Source organism: Lytechinus pictus, chromosome 3 (genome assembly GCF_037042905.1).
Source record: "Lytechinus pictus isolate F3 Inbred chromosome 3, Lp3.0, whole genome shotgun sequence".
Classification (NCBI taxonomy): Eukaryota; Metazoa; Echinodermata; class Echinoidea; order Temnopleuroida; family Toxopneustidae; genus Lytechinus; species Lytechinus pictus.
Window position 1 is genome coordinate 72,550,861 of NC_087247.1, and position 26,709 is coordinate 72,577,569.

The following is a 26,709-nucleotide window of genomic DNA, read 5'->3' on the forward strand; positions in this document are numbered from 1 at the left end:
TTCTCGCTCTTTCCATTTTTCTTTCTCTCTCCCTTCCCCTCTTCCTTTCCTTTGTTTTCTTTCTATTTTATGGTCTCCTTTTCCCTCTCTCTCCTCTACCTTTCCCCCTCCCCTTTTCCTTTCCCTTTCCCTCTCCTTTTTTGTGCAAACATTAACACGAATATCTTGCTTCCTACACACACACACAAACGCCCGCAATCTAACACACATAATGCGAAACAATCGGGACATTATCATTTTGTTCATATATATATATATGTATATTTTCTCAATGAACATTTTCATCTATTTAAAGCTTTGAAAATTATTAAACAATGATTCCATAGGCGAAATCTCAATGATCATTAGGAAGGTACTTTACCCATTTTCATTTTATGTCATTGTGATTATTCCATACTAAGGCAACATATTTTGGATATAAAAATACGTGAAGGATATGTTCCTCTTCTGTTTTATACTTTAGTTTAACAGAAAACATTTTGTTCAACCAAATTATGATTTGTATTTCCAAGTTCCATGTAATATTTTCATTGGAAAATCTCTTAAAGGTCAAGTGCACCCCAGAAAAAATTGTTTGAATAAATAGAGAACTATGTTGATTTTTGGTACAATTTCCTATTATGCGCCGACGACTTGAATCGAGAATGTTCGATAGGAAAATTTCGCATTTCGATTGTTGTTTGCGTAATTTCCACCGCAGTACGAAGGATGACTTAGGACGGACCGAGCGAAGTATCCTGGTTGAGATTTGGAGGTAAGCGATAAAAACACTTTAATAAATAATTTATAATTTTTTTTTCAAATAAACTTAGACCATACGATCAAGATTAACATAGTGGACAAATATTGAAAGGTTTGGCGTAGTTTAGTCCCTCACATTCGTGTGATGAAAGAAAACGTCAAAATGCACTATGAAATCACATGTGTTGTGCGAGGTTAGTATACTAACCTCGCATGTTGTGTGAGTAGCCCAAGGTATGCAATTACTTAAGTTATTTATATTTCCCTGATAATGGAAACCATGAAACTTTCAATTTTGCTTAAAAAACAGTTTTAAATCGCGATCTATAAAACGCTAGTTCACTATACGTTGGCTGTAGGTACGGGGCCCCATCCCCTTCAGTCTATGTATGGTGAGTGGAGCCAACGTAGTTCAGTGGAACAACCAAAAAATACAGAGACTGAAGCTCTTGGTCTACCCATTTACATGATTCAGGGCTAGAGTCTAGATCTTTTTTAGATAGAACTAGAACTAGTAGAAGGAAAGTAGAAAAGAAATCTCGGGGGCGAAAGCCGAAAGTTCAGCCTCAGGTTTTTTTGCGGTACACGGTCACGGAGATGAATGGGAAGGAATTCCTGGCTTCGAGTCCGACTTCGTGTCGGTACATTTGTAAATGATTTTTACTCTCTAACTTTTTTTTAGAAGCCTCCTGGCTAGGGGCAAGGCAAAAGGCAGGCCAAGACGGCGGCAACTCTGACTGAGGTATCTGACTGAGCTTGCAGCTGCCGCGCTGTGCAGCGAATGCAGTGTGACTCGCAAGTGCCGCAGCAACAACTTGGCCTTAACTTAGTTATAAATGCGTAGACCCGCCTGTAGCAAATCACGTGTGTGTTTCCGCGCCTTTAGTCCCATGCGTTATAGATTTGCGTGTGTTGCTCACATATTTGCGGTAAAAACACATATAAATACATGACATAAGATAAAATACCTGATCTGATGTTTTTGTCGGTAGTACAATAATAGACAATATTGCAACAATTTGAAAAATTGCACCAAAGAAGAGACCAAATTTCAGGACAATATCAACAGCGTCGACAGTGGAAACTTCGGATTCATCCACCATGATGCGAAGCACGACCTTTGACCGTGTTGTTGGGCTAACAACAAGCGTTTTGTAGGGAGTAAGGGAATGGCTTAAAATTTGAACTTAAATGGTCCTTTTAGAGTACTAAAATCTACAAAATTTCCAATCGATTCTGCATTTCTTAATGATAAAAATGTAAAATAGAATGCATACCATCCTTGTATTTTTAGTGAAAACACTGAATTTCTCCGCCAATTCTCCGCCTCAATGTTTCCCCCCTATTTATATAATAGATCGTTCCAATCCATTTAAATCGATCAACGAGCGCTTCATTCAAATACATTTTGGAATGCGTTACAAAGGTAAAAAGTATATTTCTTGCTTGAAAACATGTTTTTTATGTGACTTTTTTAAATTTCCATATTGTTTATACATTTATTGGCACATTTATTTATATGCTAGCACTTATAAGCGCGTATCGACTTCTATTTTTCAACAGATTTAGTTTTTAAGAATAAGAAGAGCGGACGATCATAACTAACCACGTAACGCCACTAACGGTACCGGTAACGTAACGACAACGTTTACGGTATGAATGGTGGGCCCCAAGTCTGCGCACCTAACAATTTGAGTTAAGATTTAACATGAATTTCTTCTTATTTCACAAAATCTTTTGGTTAATAGTGTTCCTTATATTATTAAGAGTAAAAGTGTACCAAATTTCTCATTAAAAAATGAAAGATAATATAAGATTTTCTTGAAAAAACCACGTAAAAAACCTCGGGAAGTCATTTTCAGATTGAAAAAAAAATGGTAGGATGGGGGATCGGGTGTCCGGACACTTTATATTTTTGAAGCCTTCTTTTTTGTCTTAAGATTACACTAAAAATATGAATTCAAAAGTTGTAGGCCTAATCATCTTCTATTTTGTTCTCTATAGTATAATATTTTCTAACATTTTGTAGGCCCTACTAAAATTTGATGAAACTTCGCTTGTACTAGTTGTAATTTTTTCCAAATGACTTTCTAAAATTGATCGTCCGGACACACAACTTGTCCGGACACACAACAACTGGGTATGGTGAGACTACCACATATCGACCACCTCTTTTGAAACCGACCACCTTGCGCGCGTTAAAATTATTGCGTATTACAAACGATACGCGCGGGAGAGTAGGCGCAGTGTCCATAGAAACGGTAAGAATCAATTTTACGAGAAAAAAAGAAGCAAAAAAAAGTAAAAATTTAGTAGAATTAATCAAAATTGTATTGACCAGACCCAAACCCCGCTGAAAAACCAAGAAATCCGATAGGAAACGGCTTTAGAACAAATATCCGTCGTCAATCGTCGAATCATGTGCCGGAGCTCGCAGTAGAAGTAGTGAGACGATCATTTAGCATGTTGACGTCATAGAACTGATTTGGAAGAATAAAAATATTTCGCCACCGCGACCAGAATCGGCCGTAAACTTAGTGTATCGCGGGTGGTCGGTTTCAAAAGACGGGTGCAAATGAGCAAATGTAAAATCGTCGTATTCGTTGTTCGTCGATATATACGCGGATTGAATCGGAGTCGCCGAGCGAAACATGGGAATCTGATCTGCTCAATTTTCTGCACAAATGAGACGAAAACTGGGTAAAATTGATGAATATTTTCGCAGATATGATGCTTAGAAGATTAGGTGGTCGATAAGGGGTAGTTCCAACCATATAGATATACCCCACAGTCAGTCCGCAAGTCCTGAAAAAGTAGCTTCTTTTATCCAAGTGATATTCATGACAAGAGGGTTTTTGCATAGTTAATGAGCTTGGTGCGAACCAAAACACCTCTTTTTATTCGGCCATTGCTGCTCTGAATATTGACCAAATTTCATGTTTTTGGTATCTTTGTAAAGTCTAAAGAAGAAGAATAATTCTTTTAGGTCATGTGTTTGGATTTTTAAAAGAATGTTGTAATATAGGAAAAACTTATGATCTAAAAGTAAAACATGAAACAAAATATTTTTTTCATGCAACAAAAGTTGTTGTTTTCACACTTAATTTCTGTTTGGGCACAAATGATTTTTAAATCATGATAAAGCTGAAGATCTAAGCTTTAATATGATATAATTTTTATAAGAAGATGTATTTTAGATGGGTCAGCAGCCAGCTTTTCATAGGCCAAGTACATTTTGCAGCTCAAAAACAAGAATACTGCGCTCTGATTGGTCATAGTGACCACACACCCACGCAAATTCCAATGTTCCCCACACTGGGCCTCTGCAAGGTCACACTCACCATGTGGTAATCTCTTCAAATTACCCGTGCCTGTTTGTTTTGAAAACAGTATTCAGCCAATCAGAACTCTGGATTTTATGTTACTCAGAAATTTCAGAAATCTCGTCTTGCATCTTGATGGAAATAACTGGCTGCTGACCCATCTAAAAGATGCCACATATCAAGAGTGACATTGTAAGAAAGTATAGAGTTTGAGCTTTCTCAAGTTTCTGATGATATGAATAATGTTGGTGCCTAAAACACAAAATGTTGCACAATTTGCAAGTGAAAACAGAGGAAGAAAATTCTGTTTGATGCATCTTTTCAGGTAAAAAATTCACTTATTTATCAAAATATTTCATTCAAAAGAAATGACCAATATAAAAGGGTAACATTTACTCTTGCCCATGGTACAAAAATAATCAATATTACTCAAGGAGAAAGTGGTTAAAGGGGAATCCAGCCTTGGTCATAATATGTTGTGTTTGAAAGGAGAAAAATAAATAGAACAGAATGGTGAAAGTTTGAAAGAAATCGGACAAGCAATAAGAAAGTTATGGCTCTTTTAAAATTGAGATCTCTAAGACTATGTAGATTTCAAATTGGCAACTGGGTAAGTAAATTATGACAAGAGGCAAGGACAACTTTCCCATAGGCCATGTACTTTATTATCAGTGATTTGTGGTTTTCTCCTAAGTACCTATTCCCCTGGGGCTGTAATCTAAACATAGCCTAGGTAGAATATTGTTGTATGTCATCATGAAAGAAAAATATAATTTGAAGTACAAAATTTGATAAAAATGTAATTTTAGGCATTTTATGTATTGGAGTAGGCTACATGTAAGAGTAGTCCTTGCCTTACATCACTTTGACATCACATTTGTTGCCAATTAGAAATCTCCATAGGTATAGTGATTACCAATATTCACAACTTTTAAAAATTCATAACTTTCTTATTGTTTGTCCGATATTGTTCAAACTTTCACCTATCAACTTGTCTTATTTTCCTTTTTCCTCTAAAAGCAAGTTTTTATTTGGGTTGGATTCCCCTTTAAATTCTTTGAGAAAGAAAGTCTCACAATTCACGAGATTTTGCAGGGACATGAATTCAGCCACGAGAGGACTTGGATAAATCTTGCTCATTTGCTCATTAACACAGGGGCTTGCAGACTGACTGGACTTGGATAAATCTTGCTCATTTGCTCATTAACACAGGGGCTTGCGGACTGACTGCCCATGTCTGCGCACTCATTCACTTTGCACACGATTCAGGGATTTTGATGACAAAGCCAGGCTGCATTTTGAGGCCGTCACATGAAATGCCCTGAATTCATTATTTTTCCACCATTTTGAGTCAGATTTTTTTATGAATACCTGTCTATGTATTGCATGTGTAAAGTTCTTGCTCGTTGCGTATCTTATTTTACTAGAATCGCGCAGATACGCGGGTGCGCAGACAGCAGACTTGGGAGACCGCGCAGACATGGGGGAACTGACCATACTTCTTCTTCTGTGTTGAATTCCTCCGTTCACCGGAGAACTGCAAGCCTTAAAGGTATTGTTTAACTTTGTGAGCAGCCGATTAAAAAAATTCTCAAACCAAGATGAAACATGTGTACAAGTGCATGTATTAGAACTAATAAACCCTGAAAACAACCATTATTGAGAATGAAAAGCTAAAACTACAAGGCAAACCCCGATTTTGTAAATAGGCGTCTTATAGACACCTAAATAGTACACATAAGTGTATGGGATGAAATTAAGATGTGTTTTCGGTCACTTTATATTTCAATTTTTGAAGCACTAAATAATTATTTTCGAACGCAATTTTTTCTGGGCTTCATTTTTGTAACATATCACAGACACAGGTGACAAGTGTGACCTTCTAGCTCAGATTTTTTTAAAGCCAAACGAATGTTAACCAATCACTTTAAGTTTAGTTGCAGTATCAGCATGGTAAAATAATGAGCTATTAGTCACTGTTTGCAGCAGCTTGATCAACAAGGCGCTGTCTTGAGATATGTATATCAAACACAAATTGAAGAGTAACAGGATGAAAGTCAGGAAACTGATACGAGACATTGCCAATGACACCAAGCCCAAGGAGGATAAGTCTGGTTCTTGCATTCTTTTTTCCCAGAATGGGTGCCGTTATTTATATGACCCTAGCCTAGGGCTAGGGCCTGCTTAACCGTGAGTAACATGAAGATAGTTTACTGTTTAGGAGTCTGTAATAAAGCTTGAGAGCACTTTCATGGCATCCTCTGGAAAATGTTTCAGAAGATTATTTCTAAGATGGGTATAGGCTATGCATTCACTAACAAAGTGAAAGACAGTTTCCGCAGGTGCATGGCAAGGAGGACAACTTGGGTCGGAAACTAGTCTGGAGATCTTGCACAGTCGACTTTGGGTGAGATCACTCTAGGCGACACCCCAATACTTACCCGTGTTAATAAACTGGGACTCCACTCATGCGCATTTGGGCCGCCCTAGCTTAGAACTAAGCATTGATATCACTTTACAAAATATATCTACAAGGTACCGTAAGGGCACTAGTATTCAACCCGTTTGGAGAGTTTCCTCAAATATATAGAAATATAGAATTTACCTGAATTTCAGACCCGTCTTATTTCCAAGAGCAAATGCTGGTTATTCTTTTTCCGTTATTTTTTTCTTCAACCAGTTGACTGTTTGCGCGGGCGATCGAATTATACGGCGACGGATTTTGGTACTAGTATTCAACCCGTCGGCACTAGTATTCAACCTAGCGATAAAAGATGGCCCTGTCTCTCAATCTGCCCTTGTCCCATCCGACTATGGACTAGACCATTTGAGATGAGACCAAACAGGGAATTAATCAAAGCCAGAGACTTACATAGATCTAGATCTAATTTAGCATTCTAAACCCTTTTGAGATTTGCTATCAATCCTCACTAGGTTGAATACTAGTACCATTCAGTGCAAAAGGCCATCGCCGCATAATTCGATCCTCCGCGCATACAGTCGACAGATTGACAAAGAAAATATCGACAACAGATTACCCTGGAAATAACAAAGGTATGAAATTAAGATAAATTCCCTATTTCTAAATATTTTGGGGAATATGTCAAAATCTTTGAATTATGCCGGGTTGAATACTAGTACCCATACGGTATGTATAATCGGTGCCAGGTAAAAATGGCAGAGGTAATAATGGCAGAGGTAAAAATGGCAGAGGTAAAAATGGCAGAGGTAAAAATGGCAGAGGTAAAAATGGCAGAGGTAAAAATGGCAAAGGTAAAAATGGCAGAGGTAATAATGGCAGAGGTAATAATGGCAAAGGTAATAATGGCAAAGGTAATAATGGCAAAAGTAAAAAAAGCAGAGGTAATCCAGTGGGGATGGCCAGTCAAATGTATTGCTGTACACATACTTGACCAAAATACGCGTTGAATGGCGTGGTGTTTTTTTTTTTCAGTTTTTTTTTAGACGCAGGCCGCCCGTGCACTCGTTAAGTGTATAAAGAACACCGATTTTTATACAAAAAGGGTGGTTTTAAAAGACTGGTCAATCACGGGGTCAAACGTATTTAGGGTATTGTTTCCAAAGCTTTTCTTAAGACTGACGAAACGTGTTTAGGGTATGTTTTTCCCAAATCTTTTTCCTCCTCGTTTCTGGAAAGTGTTCTTCCCGATTGTAAGCAACGGGCCTGAGAAACGGGAAAACGGATCGTGATACCTGGACTAACAGTGTTCTTATAAAGACGTGTGTGTACAAAGCACTTATCTATTTCACACCCTTTTTTACTTTTTTGGCTGAAATTGGTATTTTTCCATCTAAAAAGTACTTTTTGTTTTAAAGTTGAAAACAATGTGGTGGGGTTAGGGTTTATACAATGGATCATCAATAGTGTGTTTTCGCCCAGCGTCGTACGACGCTATCAACGACGTAGAACGATCTCTTGGTTCGTGCGTCCGTCGCGCTCAACTCTCGCTTGTAAGCAGTTTCGCAAATCGCTGATCGCGGCCGGATCGTTTTGAAGCTTTCAGCTATCAGTGCAGTGTAGTCAGAGTAGAGTACAACATGTGCATATGCACGCGATGGGCGAATGTTTACATCGGCTCAGCTTGCTCACTCTACAAGCGATCTGATTGGCTGTTGACGGCTGTTGACAAATCCTACGTTCTAATGCGGACGCCCGCTAATTTGCGGAAGAACCGTCCGTGATTTGAGCTCAAGATCGCTTGGGCCTCTGTTTCCATGGAAGTTGGCAATTTTTGCACACGACCCTTACGTTCTACGTCGTACGACGCTGGGCGAAAACACACTAATACATGACACCACCACAATATCTGACTCACTATTCATTATTGGCCTGGGGTTGGTGGCTCAACTTGCACCTTTGCTCAACTTACCCCGCTTTCCCCTATAGCATATAGGGATGGACCAATATCCTAAGTATGCATTTTATGGAGTATTTAAGCCTTATTTTTCACAATTTAGGAAATTTTGAGGTAAGTTTTGAGTTAAGTTTTTCTGTGATAATAATGCTATTAAAGAATATATTAAGGTAGATCTAATGCTTTTGAGTAGAAATGCTGTTTCGGTTTTTTTTTGTCAGATAACTTAAAGGAATTCATTCATTTCATAAAGGTCATTTTGATATGCAAATTTACTTAAATTTCAAAGTAATCACAATTAATTAATGATTCTGTGATGTGTATAGAGGTATTTTGTCTTACCGGTAGTGCGCAATTATGTACATGTACCTGTAAATTGAGACCAAAATCAAAGGTCTAGTCCAGGGATTCTCAAATAGCGGCGCACGCGCCACTTGTGGCGCACCGAGCCTTGCGGAGTGGCGCGTGGGAGCCGGTATGAAAAAATGGGAAAAATATGTATGTAGATTTGATGTTTGATGATAATTTTACACAAAGGGAAAAACAAGTCAGTTATATTTTAAACTTAATTCTTTACTGAATTTTATTTTTATTTATTCTAACGTTATGGTTTTTATATGCTTGGTGTATGGAATCATGTGCGACTGTCAATAGTATGTGCATCACGATAGAGGTACATACAAAATACTATGATCACAAGTGATCTGATAGCCCCGTTCGTCGGATATCTATCACGTTTTCAACTATTTCTACGGCTAGTAATTTCCCATTTCCAGATTATACATTGAAAATTGATGGAATTGCTCAGATGCAGCATTTGAAATGACAATAAATCCATGATTTAACACACTTGTACTTGACAAACCATGCTTTTAATCCGAACAACTTGGACTCCTGGCAAACCACATCAAATTCTCCATTCTTCTCATGATATATAATTATATATTCAATGTTGAATTTTGTTCATGCTTTTATTTAAATTGAATTAATTTATCTTGTATTTATTTGTATTATGTTTAAGAATGAAAAAATAAATTGAATTGAATTGAATTGAATATCGGAAAATGTGGTGACATTATACAGATATAAAATAAAGTTCTTAATTTGAATATTAGTGTGGCATCATGAAAAGTGAGTCGGGTAAGTTTTAACCATCAAATAATGTTCACAGAAGTAAGGAGTTTTAGACATATCGAAAATCAGAAACTTTGTTTCCGAAGCCGATTATTTAAAATCCAAGGATGTGAAAGAGAAATGCTGCAATTAAGGTATTGCCTGCTGTGATGTGTGCATGCCCTCGTGGTACTACTGGTATGTTGTTAAAAGTCACTTTTGACTCACTTATCATTTGAAAAATAATAAATTGTGTAGTTTGTTAGCATTTGTGTTTCTTGTATTATCCCCTCTTGGCCATTTAAAAAGCCTCATATTCCAAAGCTTCAAGGGGCTCCGCCCCCTCAAGCCCACCAGGGGCCCCTCAGCAATATTTCGCTCGTTAGCGCTAGTGGATTAGTACAGATTCTCAACAAGAAATGTGGCGCTTCAACAAAAGTAATTGAGAATGACTGGTCTAGCCCATTGAAAACCAAAGTTATGCATGTTTAATAACAATACCACAATCCCTTAGAGTCGCATGTGATGTGTACTGCTTCCACCACCCTGCAATTACCTTCGTTTTGTTCTTTACATTGAGTGCAGTGTCGAAAATTGACATGCATATAAGCCTATACTATCAACCCTAATAGAGCTTATACTCGGCTTTCAAATGACACCAATTTCATGACAATCCGTCTCCATTTAGCCGAAAAATTACATCATAACAGCCCGAATTCACAAAGGTGGTTTTGTAAACCCACGGTTGAATCCATGGTTTATGCAGATTCCCTGTTTAAATTACGCTTAATTTATCGCGTATATTATAAATATCCAATGCTGATATGCGTTTTTGTCACAGTGCGACAAATTGACGCCAGTTACCATGGTTAGATGTGCTATTTTATTCATGAGTCCACTGTGTGAAGAAAAAGGACTCATTAATTAAGTTCTAGGCATGTCTTCATGAATATTCATTAGGTGGGCTGATGATGTCATATGCCCACTTGTTCTTTTGTATTTTATTATATGAAATTAGGTTTATTCAAAAAAAATTATATTAAGAACTGAAACAATTGGATTGACAACTAATTAAGTGCATTAGTTATTTATTGCCATAACTTATTTCATCATAATGGCAACACATCATTTACACAGGTATGAAAAAATGAAACAATTATGATTTCATGCAATAAGAAAGTGGGGATATGACATCATCAGCCCACCTAATGAATACGGTATTCATGACAATTTGCATATAACTGTTTTCACAAAATATTGATAAACTTTAAATTCATTAACTTCGTTATTTATTTATATCCGATTTTGATGAATTTTTCAGCATTTTGCTCTGTGAATTTTACTCTATTTATTTAGATATAAATATTTTCAGCCTGGACCATCCCTTTAAATTGATACCAATTTCATAACAATATCTTTCCATTCAACTGAGATATCATATGTCAAACTGAATGAAAATTGAACAACGTAACACCAATTTGCGAAGATTGCTTCCCGAAGAACGGTTGTGTCTTCACATACGCTAAAACCAGTTTACGAGGCAAAGCGATTTTGAAAACTACATCTAGAGGTGGTTTTATGAACCGGTTTGGAAGATTGCTTCCAAGATCGCTTTGACCGTTCTCATTACTCGTTAAACTAGTTTTAGGAAGGTAGTGAGAATGATGTCTAAGTTCTAGACTTTAATAGCTCTCATCTTAAAAAGCTGACATATATATTGTGCATGACCCCTCGTGCCAGTATGAGTATGAAGTGGCAGACAGGGGGCAACATGTCAACAGTTTCATATTTACAAAGGATCTTAAAGGCATTGTTTAACTCTTTGCATATATGCAAAGAATTTGGTAATCCTGGATAATAAAGGACATCAGTAGAGACAGTAGCGGACCGTGACCCGGAGGAGACAAAGCATTGGAGGGGCACTGTATTGTTTGTGAACAATGCTGTGCCCCCCCAATGCTTTGTCTCCTCCGGGTCACGGTCCGCCACTGAGTAGAGAGGTCTGGGTCTTGCAAACTACAATACTGATAGGGGGGGCAAGAAGACCTAGTCCTATTTTTTGTTCTTATTTCAAAGGAATGAAAAAATTGGTAGAGTAGATCAAGATCTATTAAGGTCAGCAAATTTTCAGCATTAGGCATATTTGTTTGGTTTGTTTTTTATTCATATGATTTTTATTGCCAGGGTGGACTTGCCCAAAACATGAATATTTCTTGCCAGAATAATTTCATGGAAGTTGGTCAATAATTAGACCATTTAATGCAATTTGAGCTTACTATTTCATTTTTAAGTGCACTTTTTCATTTGTAATTTTCAGACAGAATATATGGACAAAATTACCATGGAGAATGGTCACGCTGTGAAATTTTCATCAGATTCTATAGGTATGTATCATGCATATTTGCAGCTTGTAAACAATAATTCATTTTACAGATAAAGGTAGTTGGCGAGGTGGATATTAAACAACAAAATATATGTCAAACTGAAAGCCTTATTAATTGTCCTGAAATTGGGCAAAGTATTGTATGATCAGTTTCAAAATATGAAAGTATCTCTGAATTTGACAAGTTTTAAATAAAAATTTTAAAAATTTCCACACACTTCCACAGTACAAAAAGATAAATCTATCTGTGACGTTACGTGAATTCTAAATCATATTTCAAGAATTGTTACACCATTTATTTTTACATTTCCCCATTAAAGTGAGCATATGTGCATTTCTCCCCATGTTATCCCACCAGATGCCGCAAAAAGTAATTATTATTCCAAAAGCATATTTCCCTCTGAAACTGGCCTGTAAGTCTAGTAATGTCTATTCTGCAATAAAATTCCAATGCTTGACATATTTTAACCCTTATTGCATCAAACTAGCCCTATTAAAAGGAAATGAGTCAGATGGTGCTCTCCCCTTTTTTACCTCCATGATATTTACGTTTGAATACATTTTTTAATACTGTGTTCCTAAGAAGCACAAAACTTTTTTTTTTTTCTTTTAAAAATAATTTTATTGATAAATAATCACATGTGATAGTTACATAAAATGTCATACAAAGCATGAAATATTTTCTTGAACAGGACTGTTTTCAAAAATACACAAATTTTTACTTTTACAACGCTTCTCTATTTCTAAACGATTACAAATCAACCTTTTGAATAAACATAGTATACCAAACTCATGAAATCTACAACTCCGACTTTCTGTTCGAATAAAAATTGAATAAATAGCATACCTTGCATACATAATTAGAAGATTCAAAATTCTATACTTTTTGTTTTTCAACTCATATCCTTTTATCAGAGTAGCAACATTTAAGTCAAATTTAATGCCTACAACTTTATACACGATGCTACTAAATATTTTCCAGAATAATTGTGTTTTTTTACAAGTTACAAATAAATGTGCGCTGTCTTGTATTTCATTGTCATGTGAACATAAAGGATTATCTCTTAACTTCCATTTATACAAATTATATCTATGAGGTAAAAGATTATGTAATAACTTATAATTAAACTCTATTATTCTATTTTCTTTGACAGTTTGTAGATTAAATAACCATACAGATTTCCAATCAATCTCTTCTTGTAAAATATTTTCCCATCTTTCTTCAGCTTTAGGCTTAATACTTATTTTATTTGAAATAATGGTGTAAAATAACTTTGAACCTCTTTTCCTATTTACATTCATCAAAATATTCTGTAGAATGTCTTCACTTTTAGGTTGAAGAATCTCAAAAACTAACTCAAATCTGTTCCTTTTCCAAACATTCAGTATAACATTCATTACAATGTTATACTCCTGAAAAAGACTTGCATACTTTTTTTCAAATAAAACTTCTATTTCCTTTAATGATTTGAATTTGGAATCTGAAATAATGTCTTTTACCTTTAGAATTCCAATATCGAACCATCTTTTAAAAAGCAATACATTTCCATTGCGATCTTTTATATTCGAATTAAGCCACAAACTTTCCTTCTCGATCTGGATATGTTGAAAACCTGATTTATTTTGAACAGTTTGCTTAAAATTCAACCAAGCGTAAATGATCGCCTTATAATAATATGGCATTTTAATTCATCTATATATACTTTAATCTCTTTTTCTGTACAGTTACTATGTAATACAAAATCAAATCCTCCAAATTGAGAAAGATAATTATCAATAATTGTACTAAATATTGATTCTTTGTTATTATAATAATACAGAATCCATTTCAATAAAAAAACTTTGGAGTAACATATTCAAATCAACCATTTTGAGTCCACCTAGATCATATTGCTTACAAACAACCTTTCTCTTTACTTTATCAATCTTTCCATTCCAAAGAAAAGAAAACAATAAGGAAGTTAAAAGCTTTACATCTTTCTCTGGCATTATAATCATTTGAGCATTATACAAAATTTGAGAGATGAGAAATGTTTTAATTACAAGTATTTTTCCTGTTAAAGTTAGGTGACGTGCATTCCATGATTTAATTCAACGTTCTACTTTCAATATTTTCGAGCTCCAGTTCAGATCAGAGAGATTTTGTTCATCCCCTCCAAAATAAACACCTAAAATTTTGACATTTGAATTAGTCCAAGGAATGTTTTTAACGTTTTCGTTAACTGAACCATCTTTTAGATTTATTAAGGAACATTTTGTTTTATTCAAATACAATCCTGAAAAAGAACTATACTTTTCTACTTCGTTAATAGCTTTGTGTAAAGCAATAGTATCGTTAACGAATATTGATGCATCGTCTGCAAACTGCAAAATTTTGATTTCAACCGATTTAAAAAGTTTGATACCTGTAATTTCTGGATCATTTCTTATCTTGACAGCTAATACTTCTGCAGCCAGGATAAAAAGCGATGCCGAAAGGGGGATTCTTGTCGTACACTCTAACAGAAGTGTTTCTAATTTGCATACCTTCTGTGATCAGCCTGATTCTGTTTTGGAGTTTGTTTATGTACAGGCGCCAGAGTCCCCCTACTTTCTGGATCCCATGAATATCTTTGGATTCAACTGTCTTACAGATAGCTTTATACATTTCTTCTAGTTCTACCCTCCTTTCACCAGGAATGTTATTGTGCATCACGAAAACTGGCTTACCTTGCCCCTCATTCGGGACTTGTGGTGGCGCCGCCACAGATGCGTAGTTTGAAGCATGCATGATGTTTTGCAACGTGGCAGTCCAATTCTCCAAAATAAGCCAGTTGAGGTGAAATTTTGTATCTCGAAATAAGTCGATATACTGTTATTAATGATTATTTAAATCAGCGTAGATGATAACTTGAAATATGAAAAACTTACAGATGAGTTTCACAGTAGAATATGTTCGGTTCTTCAGGTTGAAAATCACAAAATTAGATCAGTTTCGGGAGTGAGAAATCAGTCGCGTGCAACTGTTTGCTGAGCGCCCTCCACCAAAAGGAAGGAGCACAAAACTTACTGAATATAATTAGTGATAGAAAAATGTATTGTTTATGTTCTATACTCAACAAAAAAGTAAGTCCCCCAAATCAAAATGCTGTAACTTTTGAACAGAATAATTTTGCGATGTAATATTTCATAGGTGGTTTTTGTCTCACCTGCAAAGCAGAGTGAGACTATAATCTTAACCAGGGTTAAGTTTTTGAAATGTCATCATAACTTAAAAAGTATATTGACCTAGTTCATGAAACTTGGACATAAGAGTAATCATGTATTACTGAACATCCTGCCTGAGTTTCAGGTCACATGACCAAGGTCAAAGGTCATTTAGGATCAATGAACTTAGACCATGTTGGGGGGACCAATATCGAAATCTTAAAGGTCAAGTCCACCCCAGCAAAATGTTGATTTGAATAAATAGAAAAAAATAAAACTAGCATAACGCTGAAAATTTCATCAAAATTGGATGTAAAATAAGAAAGTTATGACATATTAACCCTAAACAGGGGGGGGGTTGAATCAACCCCCCTTCAATATTTTCTGCGATCATTCCGCCGCGCGAAATGTTTTTACTGCGCCACTGGCAGAGTTTATACTTTTAAGTCTCGCGCATCTTTTGAGACCAAATTTACGATGCCCGTGTACACGGTTTCGAAATTACGCAACATTTCGTAAGTGCATGTCAGAACAAAAATTGTTCCAAAACGTGAATTTGTGTACAAAGTCAATGCAAATATTGATTTTTCTCATGTTATTCATAAAGATATGATTATTTTTACTTCAATTGATTTTAGCATAATCATGCTTCAAAAAGGTTGTGCAATAAATCTGGTGAAAAAAACAAAGAAAAACAAAAGGTTGAAAAACAAAGAATTCATGATAAAACAATAAAATACATAAGAAATTGATTTCCAAACCGAAGTTTTTTTCGATTGCGACTGTTAAAAATGCTACAAAGAATATTTTTACCAAAAATTAGCATTCTAGGAGCTTTATTTAGTGAATAAGAGCAAAAAGTATGATTTATGCATAAATTAGCATAATTAATTCATTTAAAATAAAATCTCATTATTTTGGAAAATTTTACCATACAGCCTTGTAGATTACATCGCACACTACCAGCGTGCAAATTTTTGCGGCGATCAGCGGCAGAGGTCTAAGGGGGGGTTGAATCAACCCCCCCCCCCCCCCCCCCCCGGCCACAGAACAGCCTAAAAAGCACGGCCTAGTTAGGGTTAAAGTTTCGCTTATTTTTCACAAAACAGTGATATGCAAAACTCAGTGACATGCAAATGAGACAGTCGGTGATGTCCCACACTCACTATTTCTTTTGTTTTTATTGTTTGAATTAGACATTATTTCACTTTTTACAGATTTGGCAATAAGACCAACTTGACTGAACCCTATAGAATTAAACTTTGCCAATTCCACATGTTCAGGGAGAAATTAATTGTTGTTTCACTTGACAATGAGGAGAAAATTAGAATAATCCATATTTCATGTAATAAAATACAAAAGAAATAGTGAGTGGATGACATCATCAGTCTCCTCATTTGCATACCAGCCAGGATGTGCATATAACTGTTTTGTGAAATTAAGCGAAACTTTAAAATGTCATAACTTTCTTATCTTACATCTGATTTTGATGAAATTTTCAGTGTTATGCTTGTTGGATTTTTCTCTTTTTCTTTGAATCAACTTTTTGTTGGGATGGACTTGTCCTAACTTTGAAAGTGTATGAACCTAGTTCATAAAACTTAAATGTAAGGGTAATAGTGTATCACTGTAACTCCTGCCTGAGTTTCAGGTCACATGATTAAGGTCAAAGGTCACTTAGGGTCAACAAACTTTGGCTATGTTTGGGTTATTTGAGGAATTGTCATCATAACTTTAAAAGTTTATGGATCTAGGTCATGAAACTTTGACATAAGAGCAACCATGTATCCCTGAATATCATTTGCGAGTTTCAGGTCACATGACCAAGGTCAAAGGTCACTTAGGGTCAATGAACTTTGGCCATGTTGGGGTTATTTGAGGGATTGTCATCATAACTTTGAAATTTTACGGATCTAATTCATGAAACTTGGACAGAAGAGCAATCAAGTACCCTTGAACATCCTGTGCGAGTTTCAGGTCACATGACCAAGGTCAAAGGTCATTTAGGGTCAACAAACTTTGGTAATGTTGGGGATATTTGTGGAACTGTCATTATAACTTTAGAAATTTATGGATCTAGTTGATGAAACTTGGACATAAGAGCAGCAATGTATCCCTGAATACCCTGTGCACATTTCAGGAACATGGCCAAGATCAAAGGTCATTTAAAGGTCAATGAACTCTGGCCATGTTGGGAGTATGTTTTGAATTGGCATCATAACTTTAAGTTTTTGGATCTAGCTCATGAAACATAAGGGTAATCAAGTATGAATGATTGTTAATTGTTTTGTGCATGTCTTAGGTCACATGATCAAAGATCATTTTGGGTCAATGGACATAATTTTTATTATATTAGTGTTTTCTCCTGTGAATAATTATTCATTAGCTGTTTTCAAAGGCAGCACTGCTGCTATATCGAATTGCGTAATGCAGGCGAGACTGCCAGAGGCGTTCCACTTGTTCATTTTACCAGAGCCATTTTCAGTTTTCAAGAGCCAATTTTTTTTCATGATTCAGCGCATGGTTTCGCATCACAGTTTGTCCTGCTTGTTTACAAATTCACTTAATATCAAACATTGTTTATTTAATTGCTATTTATTTTTTCTTCATTGTTATTAATTGTTAAATTATAATTAGGTGATCTGTCAATCGACAGATCAACTATTAATTTCGTACAAATTTTCTATTTTATTTATATCTTTTTATTTTTCCGCCCTTTTCTTGTTGCCATAGAATCTCAAAATCTACATTATCAATTATCTTCAAAATATCATCAGATATGGGGACTTATCCTGTCATCTGTATGAAACCAGTTCAAGGTCAAAAGGTCATCGTGACGTCATCTAGACGCCATTTTGCAAATTCACATTATCAATCATATCTTCATTATCAATTATAAAAAATTAACCATATTTACATCATATTAACTTCAGGTCAAGGGTCAACTGCCCATGTCATCAAAGGTCATGTAAAGGTCACGACGTGCGCATACGTGCGCGTCAAAATTTTAAAATGCTCAAAATCACTTTTTGACCAAAGTAGAGTATGAAATAGGCCATTTTAAGCATTTCAAAAATTTGCGCGCGCGCACAGTTACGCTCAGTTATGCTCAGTTTTTTATATGTTGTAGCTGAGGACATACTTTTTCTAATTTGATGGCTATATTTACATTTAAAGGAACGGATCATCCTGAAAAATGGCAAGTTATAGAGACATGTCATTTTCGCTCATTTTGTGTGCAATCTCTATGGGAAATGACTTTTTCTCAAAACTGGATTTTACATTCCTCTATTTCGCGAGCCATATCTCCATTTGTTTTTGTCGGTTTTCTCTGAGCTTGGAGTATGTTGTAGCTGAGCTTGTAAGCTATCGCAAGTGTGGTCTCCATTTTCCGATCAGATGCCGGGATCATGCCCGTATTTCTCTTGCAAAATTGGATTTGAGATCCTCTTAATTTGCTTATGTGTAAATTCTATAGGAGACAGTGTAGCTCAATTGGTAAGGCATCAGACTTGCGTCCTTAGGGTCCAGGGTTCGAGCCCAGGGGTGAACATGAGATTTTTTTTTTCTTTTTTTTTCTTTTCAACATTTCACAAATTTTCCTTTATGACAATTACAATGTATATAAAATAAAACATTGGACAATAAAATAGATTAAAATCCCTTTTAATGTACATGTACATGTACAATATGTGTATGACCTACACTTTTTCACAGAACTTTCTCATTTCCCTCTTTTACAAGAGTATTCAACATTTTCTTTTCGTAAGAGAAGTTCACTTTCATCATGATGATCATATTTATCTCAATAAATATGCGGATTGTCTTCGTGATCATGAAATCAAAGACAGATCACCTAATTCGTCCTCATGACGAATTAAAGTTCTAGTTTAATTTATTGTTGTTCATTTACAACTACATGTAGGTCTAATGTTTATAAGAGTAATCAAGTATCACTGAACATCCTGTGCGAATTTTAGGTCACATGACGAAGGTCAAAGGTCATTTAAGGTCAATGAACTGTTGAATTACCATCATTTGAAAGTTAATGGATCTGATTCAAATAATTTAGAGATAAGAGTAATCAAGTATCACTGAAGATCCTGTGGGAGTTTCAGGTCACATAATTAATGTCAAAGGTCATTTAAGGTCAATGAACTTTGGCAAGTTGGGGGTATTTGTTGAATTACCATCATAACTTCAAAAGTTTATGGATCTGATTCATAAAACTTTAACATATGAGTAATCAAGTATCACTGAACATCCTGTGCAAGCTTTAGGTCACATGACCAAAGTCAAAGGTCAATGAACTGTGGCCATGTTGGGGGGAATTGTTGAATAACCATCATAACTCCGAAAGTGTTTGGATCTATTTCATAAAACTTAGACATAAGATTGATAATCAAGTATCACTGAATATCTCATGCGAGTTACAGGTCACATGACCAAAGTCAAAGGTCATTTAAGGTCAGTGAACTTTGGACATTTCGGAGGTAATTATTAGATTGCTGCCATAACTTTCAAAGTTTGTAGATATAGTTTTTAAAATGTGGATATAGGGGTAATCAAGTATCACTGACAAGTCTTAGGTCGCATGATCAAGGTCAACTGTCATTTATTGTCAATGAACATAGTATTGTATCATTATATGAATTGTGTTTTTGTGAATAATTATGTTATAGTAATTTTCAAAGTCAGCACTGCTGCTATATTGAATTGCGTGATGCAGGTGAGACTGCCAGAGGCGCTTCACTTGTTATCGATAGAAATGTGTAAAATGTCCAATTATAGCAAATTTTTACCTCTATTCAACCATGAAATTTAGCAAATTATAGGCTGTAATGTCTTTTAGAAAGTACCTTTTACATGTCTTCTGAATATTTTTTAATGATGAGAATGTGGAATTCGTTATGATAAAATGGAATCAAAGTCATGATATTAGGCTTGTAATTTAAAAAGTGACAAAATTTTGCCTTCTGTCGGTGCCTACCAGAGCATGACATAAAATATGTCTGTAGTACATTTACTCAGAGGGTAGCTTTTAAAATTTCCTACACACTCATGTTTAAAAGTCTTTAAAGGTCCTATGAAATACAGCAAAGATGCTGGTTTATTCGTTAGCTTAGTGGTTACTAATAACGATTCCATCAAAATTTTACCCAAAAAACATCCCACATCAGGTTCAAAGGCAGTTTTATATTAAAAATTGAGACAAATTCGCCACGCCCACAAAAAATTCAGCCTGATTTGGTTTCGTATATCACGTGACAATTATGACGTCAGGGGAAGAATCTGCTGAGTGTTGCTGATGTTTAGAGCGTGAAGTGCCTATTGTGGTTGCACGTGTGGATTCAAAGTAAATAAATTTAATTGCCATGATTGCTGGAATAATATTCAGAACCTGAATCTTCAAAGTCTGAAGAATATCAGACGCAGCTGATGACGATGCTGCAGCCATGATCAAAACCTCATAAAAATCTAAAAAATCTGTTAAAGATGAGCTCGGTCGAAACAGCAACTACACAAGAAACATGTGCAATAACTAGGGGTCCGGCTGCACAGCTGAGAAATCTTTCTTTTGATGATGGCACGATGATTGACAGGTCGATCAACCGACTTTTTCGAAAATTTTAGTGGGCGTTCCCGTTGAAGTTCATTTCCATGGAATAACTCAACACCGGTTTGTCATACACAGAAACCGATGGCAAATTCGTATTTTTCAAGTAAAACTACCAAGAATAGATATATATCCAAAATAAGATGGTTTTTGTGTCATAGGACCTTTAAAATTCTTCCTGGTTCAGAAATTTTGGATGTTTGTTTAAGGGGGGTCTTACTTTTTTTTGTTGTGTATATTTTTTTTCTTTTCCAACTTCAGTCCAGCTATTGAGAAAATTTCAAATATGTTGAATTTCCTCTGGAGGCCTCCCAAGTCCAGTGTATATGTAACATGGGTCTAGTTAATTTAAAATGAAGGTCCATATTCCTTTTCCAGTTTATCATTTGATGGGAGGCTACTACTAATGAGACTCATCAAGTTAATGCTTGGTTGATGTTGTTGTTGTTGCTGTTGTTGTTTTTATCACATGTTAGGCATGCAAATGGTATAAACTGTCTTTTTAACCTTTTGCAGCATTCTTGTTTCCATTATAGAACATGAGTTCAAGTATTTGCACAATTGTCCTTGCTTAATGATATCTACCTCAAAGCTGCCATAATAATTAATTAGGCCTGCCGCCGCCTGCGTGTTCTTGATTGCAGAATGTGCCAAAACCCAAGCATCTAAAAATTATCATTACTGTTTAATAGACTGCTTAAATCAAGAAGATATATTGACTTATTATATTTGCTTTAAATCAAGAATATAGATTCGTTTCAAATAAAATATGCTGTCATTCCAAGTCTCTGAAAAATAGATGATGATCAATTGTAATTGAAGACAAAATAGTATTGTTTTTCTATGGTTTTGTTTCTTTCTTTTGTTCAGATGACCTAGCTTTGATTGAGAATGAAACATTTGACTTTGATTTGCCTGTTTCACCCCAAGAATGGTAAGGGTTTTCCTAGAGCTTGTTCAGCTGAAAGTGAAAGAATAACATTAAAAAGTATTAGTACAAAGATTTTTTAAAGATTTTTTTTAAACAAAATTTTCAATATTTTTCTTTGCACATTAATACCGTGATTAGTCCTACTCCTTGTGAGAGATGAAAAATAATGATTATTCTTACTTATTGGGATTCATTTGAAATCTCCTGAAACTTAAAGTGTGTGGCGTCATTGGCTCTCTCATTAGCACACTGACCAAGCATATTACTGTTTTGTAAAACTATTAAATCTGAAAATGTCATCATTCTTTTTGCATTATATTTTGATGAATTCTTTAATGTTAGTTTTGTTTGATTTTGTATAAGATTAAAATTTCCATCTTGGAATTGAAATCAAGTAGTTAAATATAAATTTAGAATATTCCTATGATTTAAAAGTTTGTTACAACCTGTACATGACTTATGATATGATAAAATATATTTCTTTCTGTTTCTATGCTATTTCTCAGTCATGGCAACAAGTTAATTGATCTACAAGAAGAGGATGAGATGGTAGATGATGAGGATGAGGTGTTCATTGGTCCAGTTGGGCATAAAGAAAAGTGTGTGGCAACAAATACAGAGATGGCCATTGCAGAGCAAAAACCCATGAGTCCACCAACAGCAGAGCAATATGCATCTCTCTTCAAAGAGGCAATGGCCCTCTCACTTGAGCTGCAGGGCACATCATCCAGTAGTGGATCATCTTCCTCAAACAGATCTGACTCAAGTTCCTCTATAAAAAAGCCTAATGAAAGGAAATCTAGTGTTACTCCTGCACTGGACTGCATCCAAGAGAATTTGGGAGCTAAAGAAGTAGTCCAGGGCGTCAGAGAGAAGCATGCAGGATGTGAAGACGAGGATGCAATGTCTGAACTGGAGCGTTTCAAACGTCCAGTTAAAAAGGATATTCGTAATCCCACTAGGCGTGGTACTTACACTGTAGCATCAAATCAACCAAGTCCATACCCTACAGCAGAAACCATTGATTGTATAAAACCTGAACCAAAGGGAGATCCTCCTATCAAAGTATTACAGCCTCGACCTCCTACACAGAGTATTATAGCAAGAGGAAGGGGTTCTATGCTACCTACTAGGGGACTACGCAGACCAAATCCTGTATCAACAAGAAAATGTGATGACACTGCTTCAAATAGTGATCAACCTAAGAATGGAACAGCAAATCATCAAGAGATTACCAAGAAGATTCCAAACAGTGGATTTCAGAAGCCTTTGGTCAAGAAATTGGTAAAATGATACAACAATCTAGGTTCCTATAGATGTTTCCCGATTTTCTTCTCTTTTTTTTTCTTCAAGTATTATTTCGATTATCATTTTTTACATTATAGTAGAATCTTCACAAATATTTTGGGACTTACCTAGGACCACTTTGAAGATTAAAAAACTTACATGTTTTGCATTATTTTGGTGTTTTAAAAAATGTCTTTACTTATTTGACTCATGGAAGTTTGGCTTACCGGTATGCATCTACAGTTTGATATTTTTAGGTAAATAATTTGATAATCTACAGAGATCATTATACTTTGCCCTATAAAACACATATTGCATATATTCGAATTCTTAAAGTTTGTGTAACTATTTAATAAACAAGAAGTTTCATTGTTATTATTCAAGGGGCAAACTGCTAAATTAACAACACTATGATGAATGTTTTGTGTAGATTCTTAAAGCTTCCGGTCTGAAGAAACCAGGTTTCATGAGTGAAAGCAATGTCCCTTCAGAAACCAAGACAGGTGAGTTTGACTTCCTTTCCGTTGAATTGATTTCATATTTTTATCATGTGTGCATATGGGAGAGACAATGGGGATATCGAGGTCAAGGATTCAAGGTTGCAGAGCTCACCTTAAAGTGCACCTTTCTTGTGATAACTGAAGAACCCTTTGATGGATTAAAGGTAAATTCCAGTTTTGGTAACGATCTCAAAATGACTTTTTACAGAATCCAATATAATGACCACCCAAGTGTCTGTTTGTATGAATAAAAAATATGTGCCAAAGGATTCTGGAAGAAATTGTGTAATTGCTGAGAAATAAGCAAAATAAGCGCGGATTTGGGCACTTCCGTCGGGTCTTTATTCCAGCAATAATAATATACTGTCCCACGTGTGCCTATCTGTGTTGGCGATCTTCAGTGTGATCGTTTTTCAGCTTAGATTTTATGATTTCACAGAGTTCAGTTTATGTAACTGTACCAGATCTAGATCTACGATGATATAGTAATATTCAAACTTGGTTTTACAGACTTTCTCACGAAATCAGTGTTTACTGCAACTACTATCATTTAGCTTTAACTTCATATTTTGATGATCTATGCATATGGGAGAGACATTGATTTGATTAGTTTAAGGGGTATGAAGGTCTAAGGTTGAAGGTTTCAGAGGTCACCATATGCCTTAAATTCCTTGTTTTTGCAATAACTCAAGAACTGTTGGTCATATTTAAAATACCTTGTGATACATGTGTTCTTGTGATAGCTTGTTCACCATTTGAGGTATCAAAATTGGAAGGTGTATGCTTACTGTGGTGACAATGATCTGATTGGTCTGGAGATGAAAGGTCGCAGAGGTCGTACATATTAAAAAATATCATGTTCGTGATAATTCAAGAACTGTTTGAACTTTGAAGAACTGGTCAACTTCAAACTTGGTGTATTTACATGTAGGCTTGTAGGAATGACAATAATCTTTGGTTTTGGAGATACTTTTGTTTTAAATGTATTCTAATACTTTTAAAGCAGCTACCAAACTTCCTACCAAGAAGATAGGTTTGATGAAACCCTCTACAATCAACAGACCAGCTCATAGGAATGGAACCACTGGAGCAGTAGCAAACAAGCCTCAACCTATGAAGGCAACAATGACATTTGGGGCTAGTAATGAGGATAGTTCTGGGGCTGCCGCTACTGGAACAAGACCTTCTAAAAAGGCCACATCTCAGGTTGCTAGTACTGGTGGGTTCACTTGGTCTACAAGCAGTTCTTTGCCACATAGGCTAATTAATTTGATCTACTGTTGGTCTTATTCCTCCTCAGTCTAATTGTTATTTAGTCAAATACCCAGATAGACTAATTTACATTTCATATACTTATTGCTTTTCTCTTTGTCAAATGAAAACTTGGTTATGCATTTTATATGTAATCATGATACCAAGCAGATATTAGATGAAATGGGTATAGCTGAACTGAAAATTAGACACAATGGTACATTTGCTAATAACAATTAGACCAAATGTTAAGTAGAAAATCTGGTTATAGACACTCTAGAATTATTACCATGTGACAATATACTGGTATCACATGCTATGTATACTTTTGTTAGCACTTAACTAATTTTGTTAATTTTTAGTATTTTGAAGTATTCAATAGGACTTTATATGCCTTCTCTGTACTCCCAGTGCAGGTGGTCGTTTACTGGAGCATAAATTGAGATCGCTCACATTGGTTAAGGTGAAATGGTTGAAGATGCCTTGAAGCATCTTCACAACAAATGTCCAATATTATTATTATATTACAGAAACTGATTCCCTTTAGTAAAGTTTGCCTGTGTATATATCATAAATAATTTCACTTCAGATATTTGAGTCAAATGATTTTGCTATTAATTATTAAGTGTGGTTTTTATATAATAGAAATCTAAGATATGGCTATATATTTCAGAGATTTTGCTAATCATTTTTGTACTCTATCAAACAAATCTTGATATGAAGGCAAGAGGAAAGTTGCAGCACCTTGTGCAGTGACACCCAGCACACCGGTGTTTCAAGAGAAAAAAGTGATTCCAAAGAGATTACTTGCTAGTGGTACAGGAGGGACCACTACACCTGCTAAAGGAGCAGTTACACCAAGGTAAATATATTTTTTTTTGGGGGGGGGGTGGGTGTGGTACTCCATTAATCTTTAATGCTTGCATTTCTATTCTATTATCTTCTAAAATGTTCATACATGGTTACCTTCTACAACATCAAGTAGAGATGGTAGTATCATTTGGTACTTACCACTGCATGCTTGCATTTTTATTCTATTTTTCTTCCTTTTTTCAAAAATTTGTCCAAAAGCAGTGTACAAAATTGTGCCTTCTGCAAGTCAAGTAGAATTGGTAGTTTCATGATACTGGCAACTCCATGTATTTTTTTATTTTAATCATGACTGCATTACCATAAAGTATTTGTCAACTACGTTTGACGCTATGGCAAGCTTCCAATAGCTCAAACTTGTTTAACAAACTATATGGAAATGTAAGTATTGATTTAAAACAGCTTTATTGTTTCTAGGTCATCTTTCATGAGAGATGTGTTGTATCAGAATATAAAATAAACTTTTATGAAATTTCTCTTCGATATTCATATTACAATTGCTACATGGCTTTTTGTAGGGACAGTGATTTTCCGCTATTGCAGAAAACAGACAGAATTCACTGAAATGGCCTTTTCAAATGGAAAACATATTTTACCTCAAATTGCATAGAACAGCAACAGAAATGACTCCAAAATCTCAACAAAATACAAATTCTAACTGGCCAAAAAAAACGATCTCACTTCACTATAGAATCATGACAATCCACACATTGTGTCTGCTCTCAACTCCATTACTCGATCGTATTGAAAAATCATTCACAAGCGCAAGCATCAAGGCGAATACACATCGTTTGATTATAACCAACGGACAGAGGGAAGGCAGCAACACGGCCGTGTGTTGCTGCCCTCTACGTTCAGTGATGTAACAGCACGTTCGCTGGGACTCCCCAAATCCAAAATGGCGGATAGGTGAAAGTCGTTGACTGCTCAAAACGATGTCCAAAACGTCCAAAATTATTGATAAAATATCATTCAACCCTATTAAAAATGATGCTAATAATGTGAAAGGTGAGGATATATTCATGTTAAATGTGTTTATTTGAATATTTTTCATGCTCGTATAGATCCGATGGAAGTGGATTATATTAGTACAGTGGCAGATACTGATTTTGACCAGTGCGAGTACATTGC

The 26,709-nt window shown here is 35.5% G+C and overlaps 1 protein-coding gene across 4 annotated transcripts in view; it reads left to right on the forward strand.

The window, feature by feature from the left end:
• Positions 1–2,118: 2,118 nt before the first annotated feature.
• LOC129256732 (G2 and S phase-expressed protein 1-like) overlaps positions 2,119–26,709 on the forward strand; it is a 38,947-nt gene continuing 14,356 nt past the window's right edge. For 2 of the 4 annotated variants that reach the window (XR_010293184.1, XM_054894900.2), the window contains exons 1-7: positions 2,119–2,167; positions 11,871–11,937; positions 21,610–21,673; positions 22,177–22,954; positions 23,388–23,460; positions 24,464–24,676; positions 25,432–25,570. Coding sequence is in view for 3 of the 4 variants with exons in the window: in XM_054894900.2 (XP_054750875.2) it covers positions 11,880–11,937; positions 21,610–21,673; positions 22,177–22,954; positions 23,388–23,460; positions 24,464–24,676; positions 25,432–25,570 (1,325 nt within the window). In the remaining variant the exon portion in view is untranslated. Of the gene's footprint in view, positions 2,168–5,549; positions 5,617–11,870; positions 11,938–21,609; positions 21,674–22,176; positions 22,955–23,387; positions 23,461–24,460; positions 24,677–25,431; positions 25,571–26,709 lie in introns of those variants that run through there. The other 2 variants (XM_054894899.2, XM_064097687.1) reach the window with 2 other exon arrangements.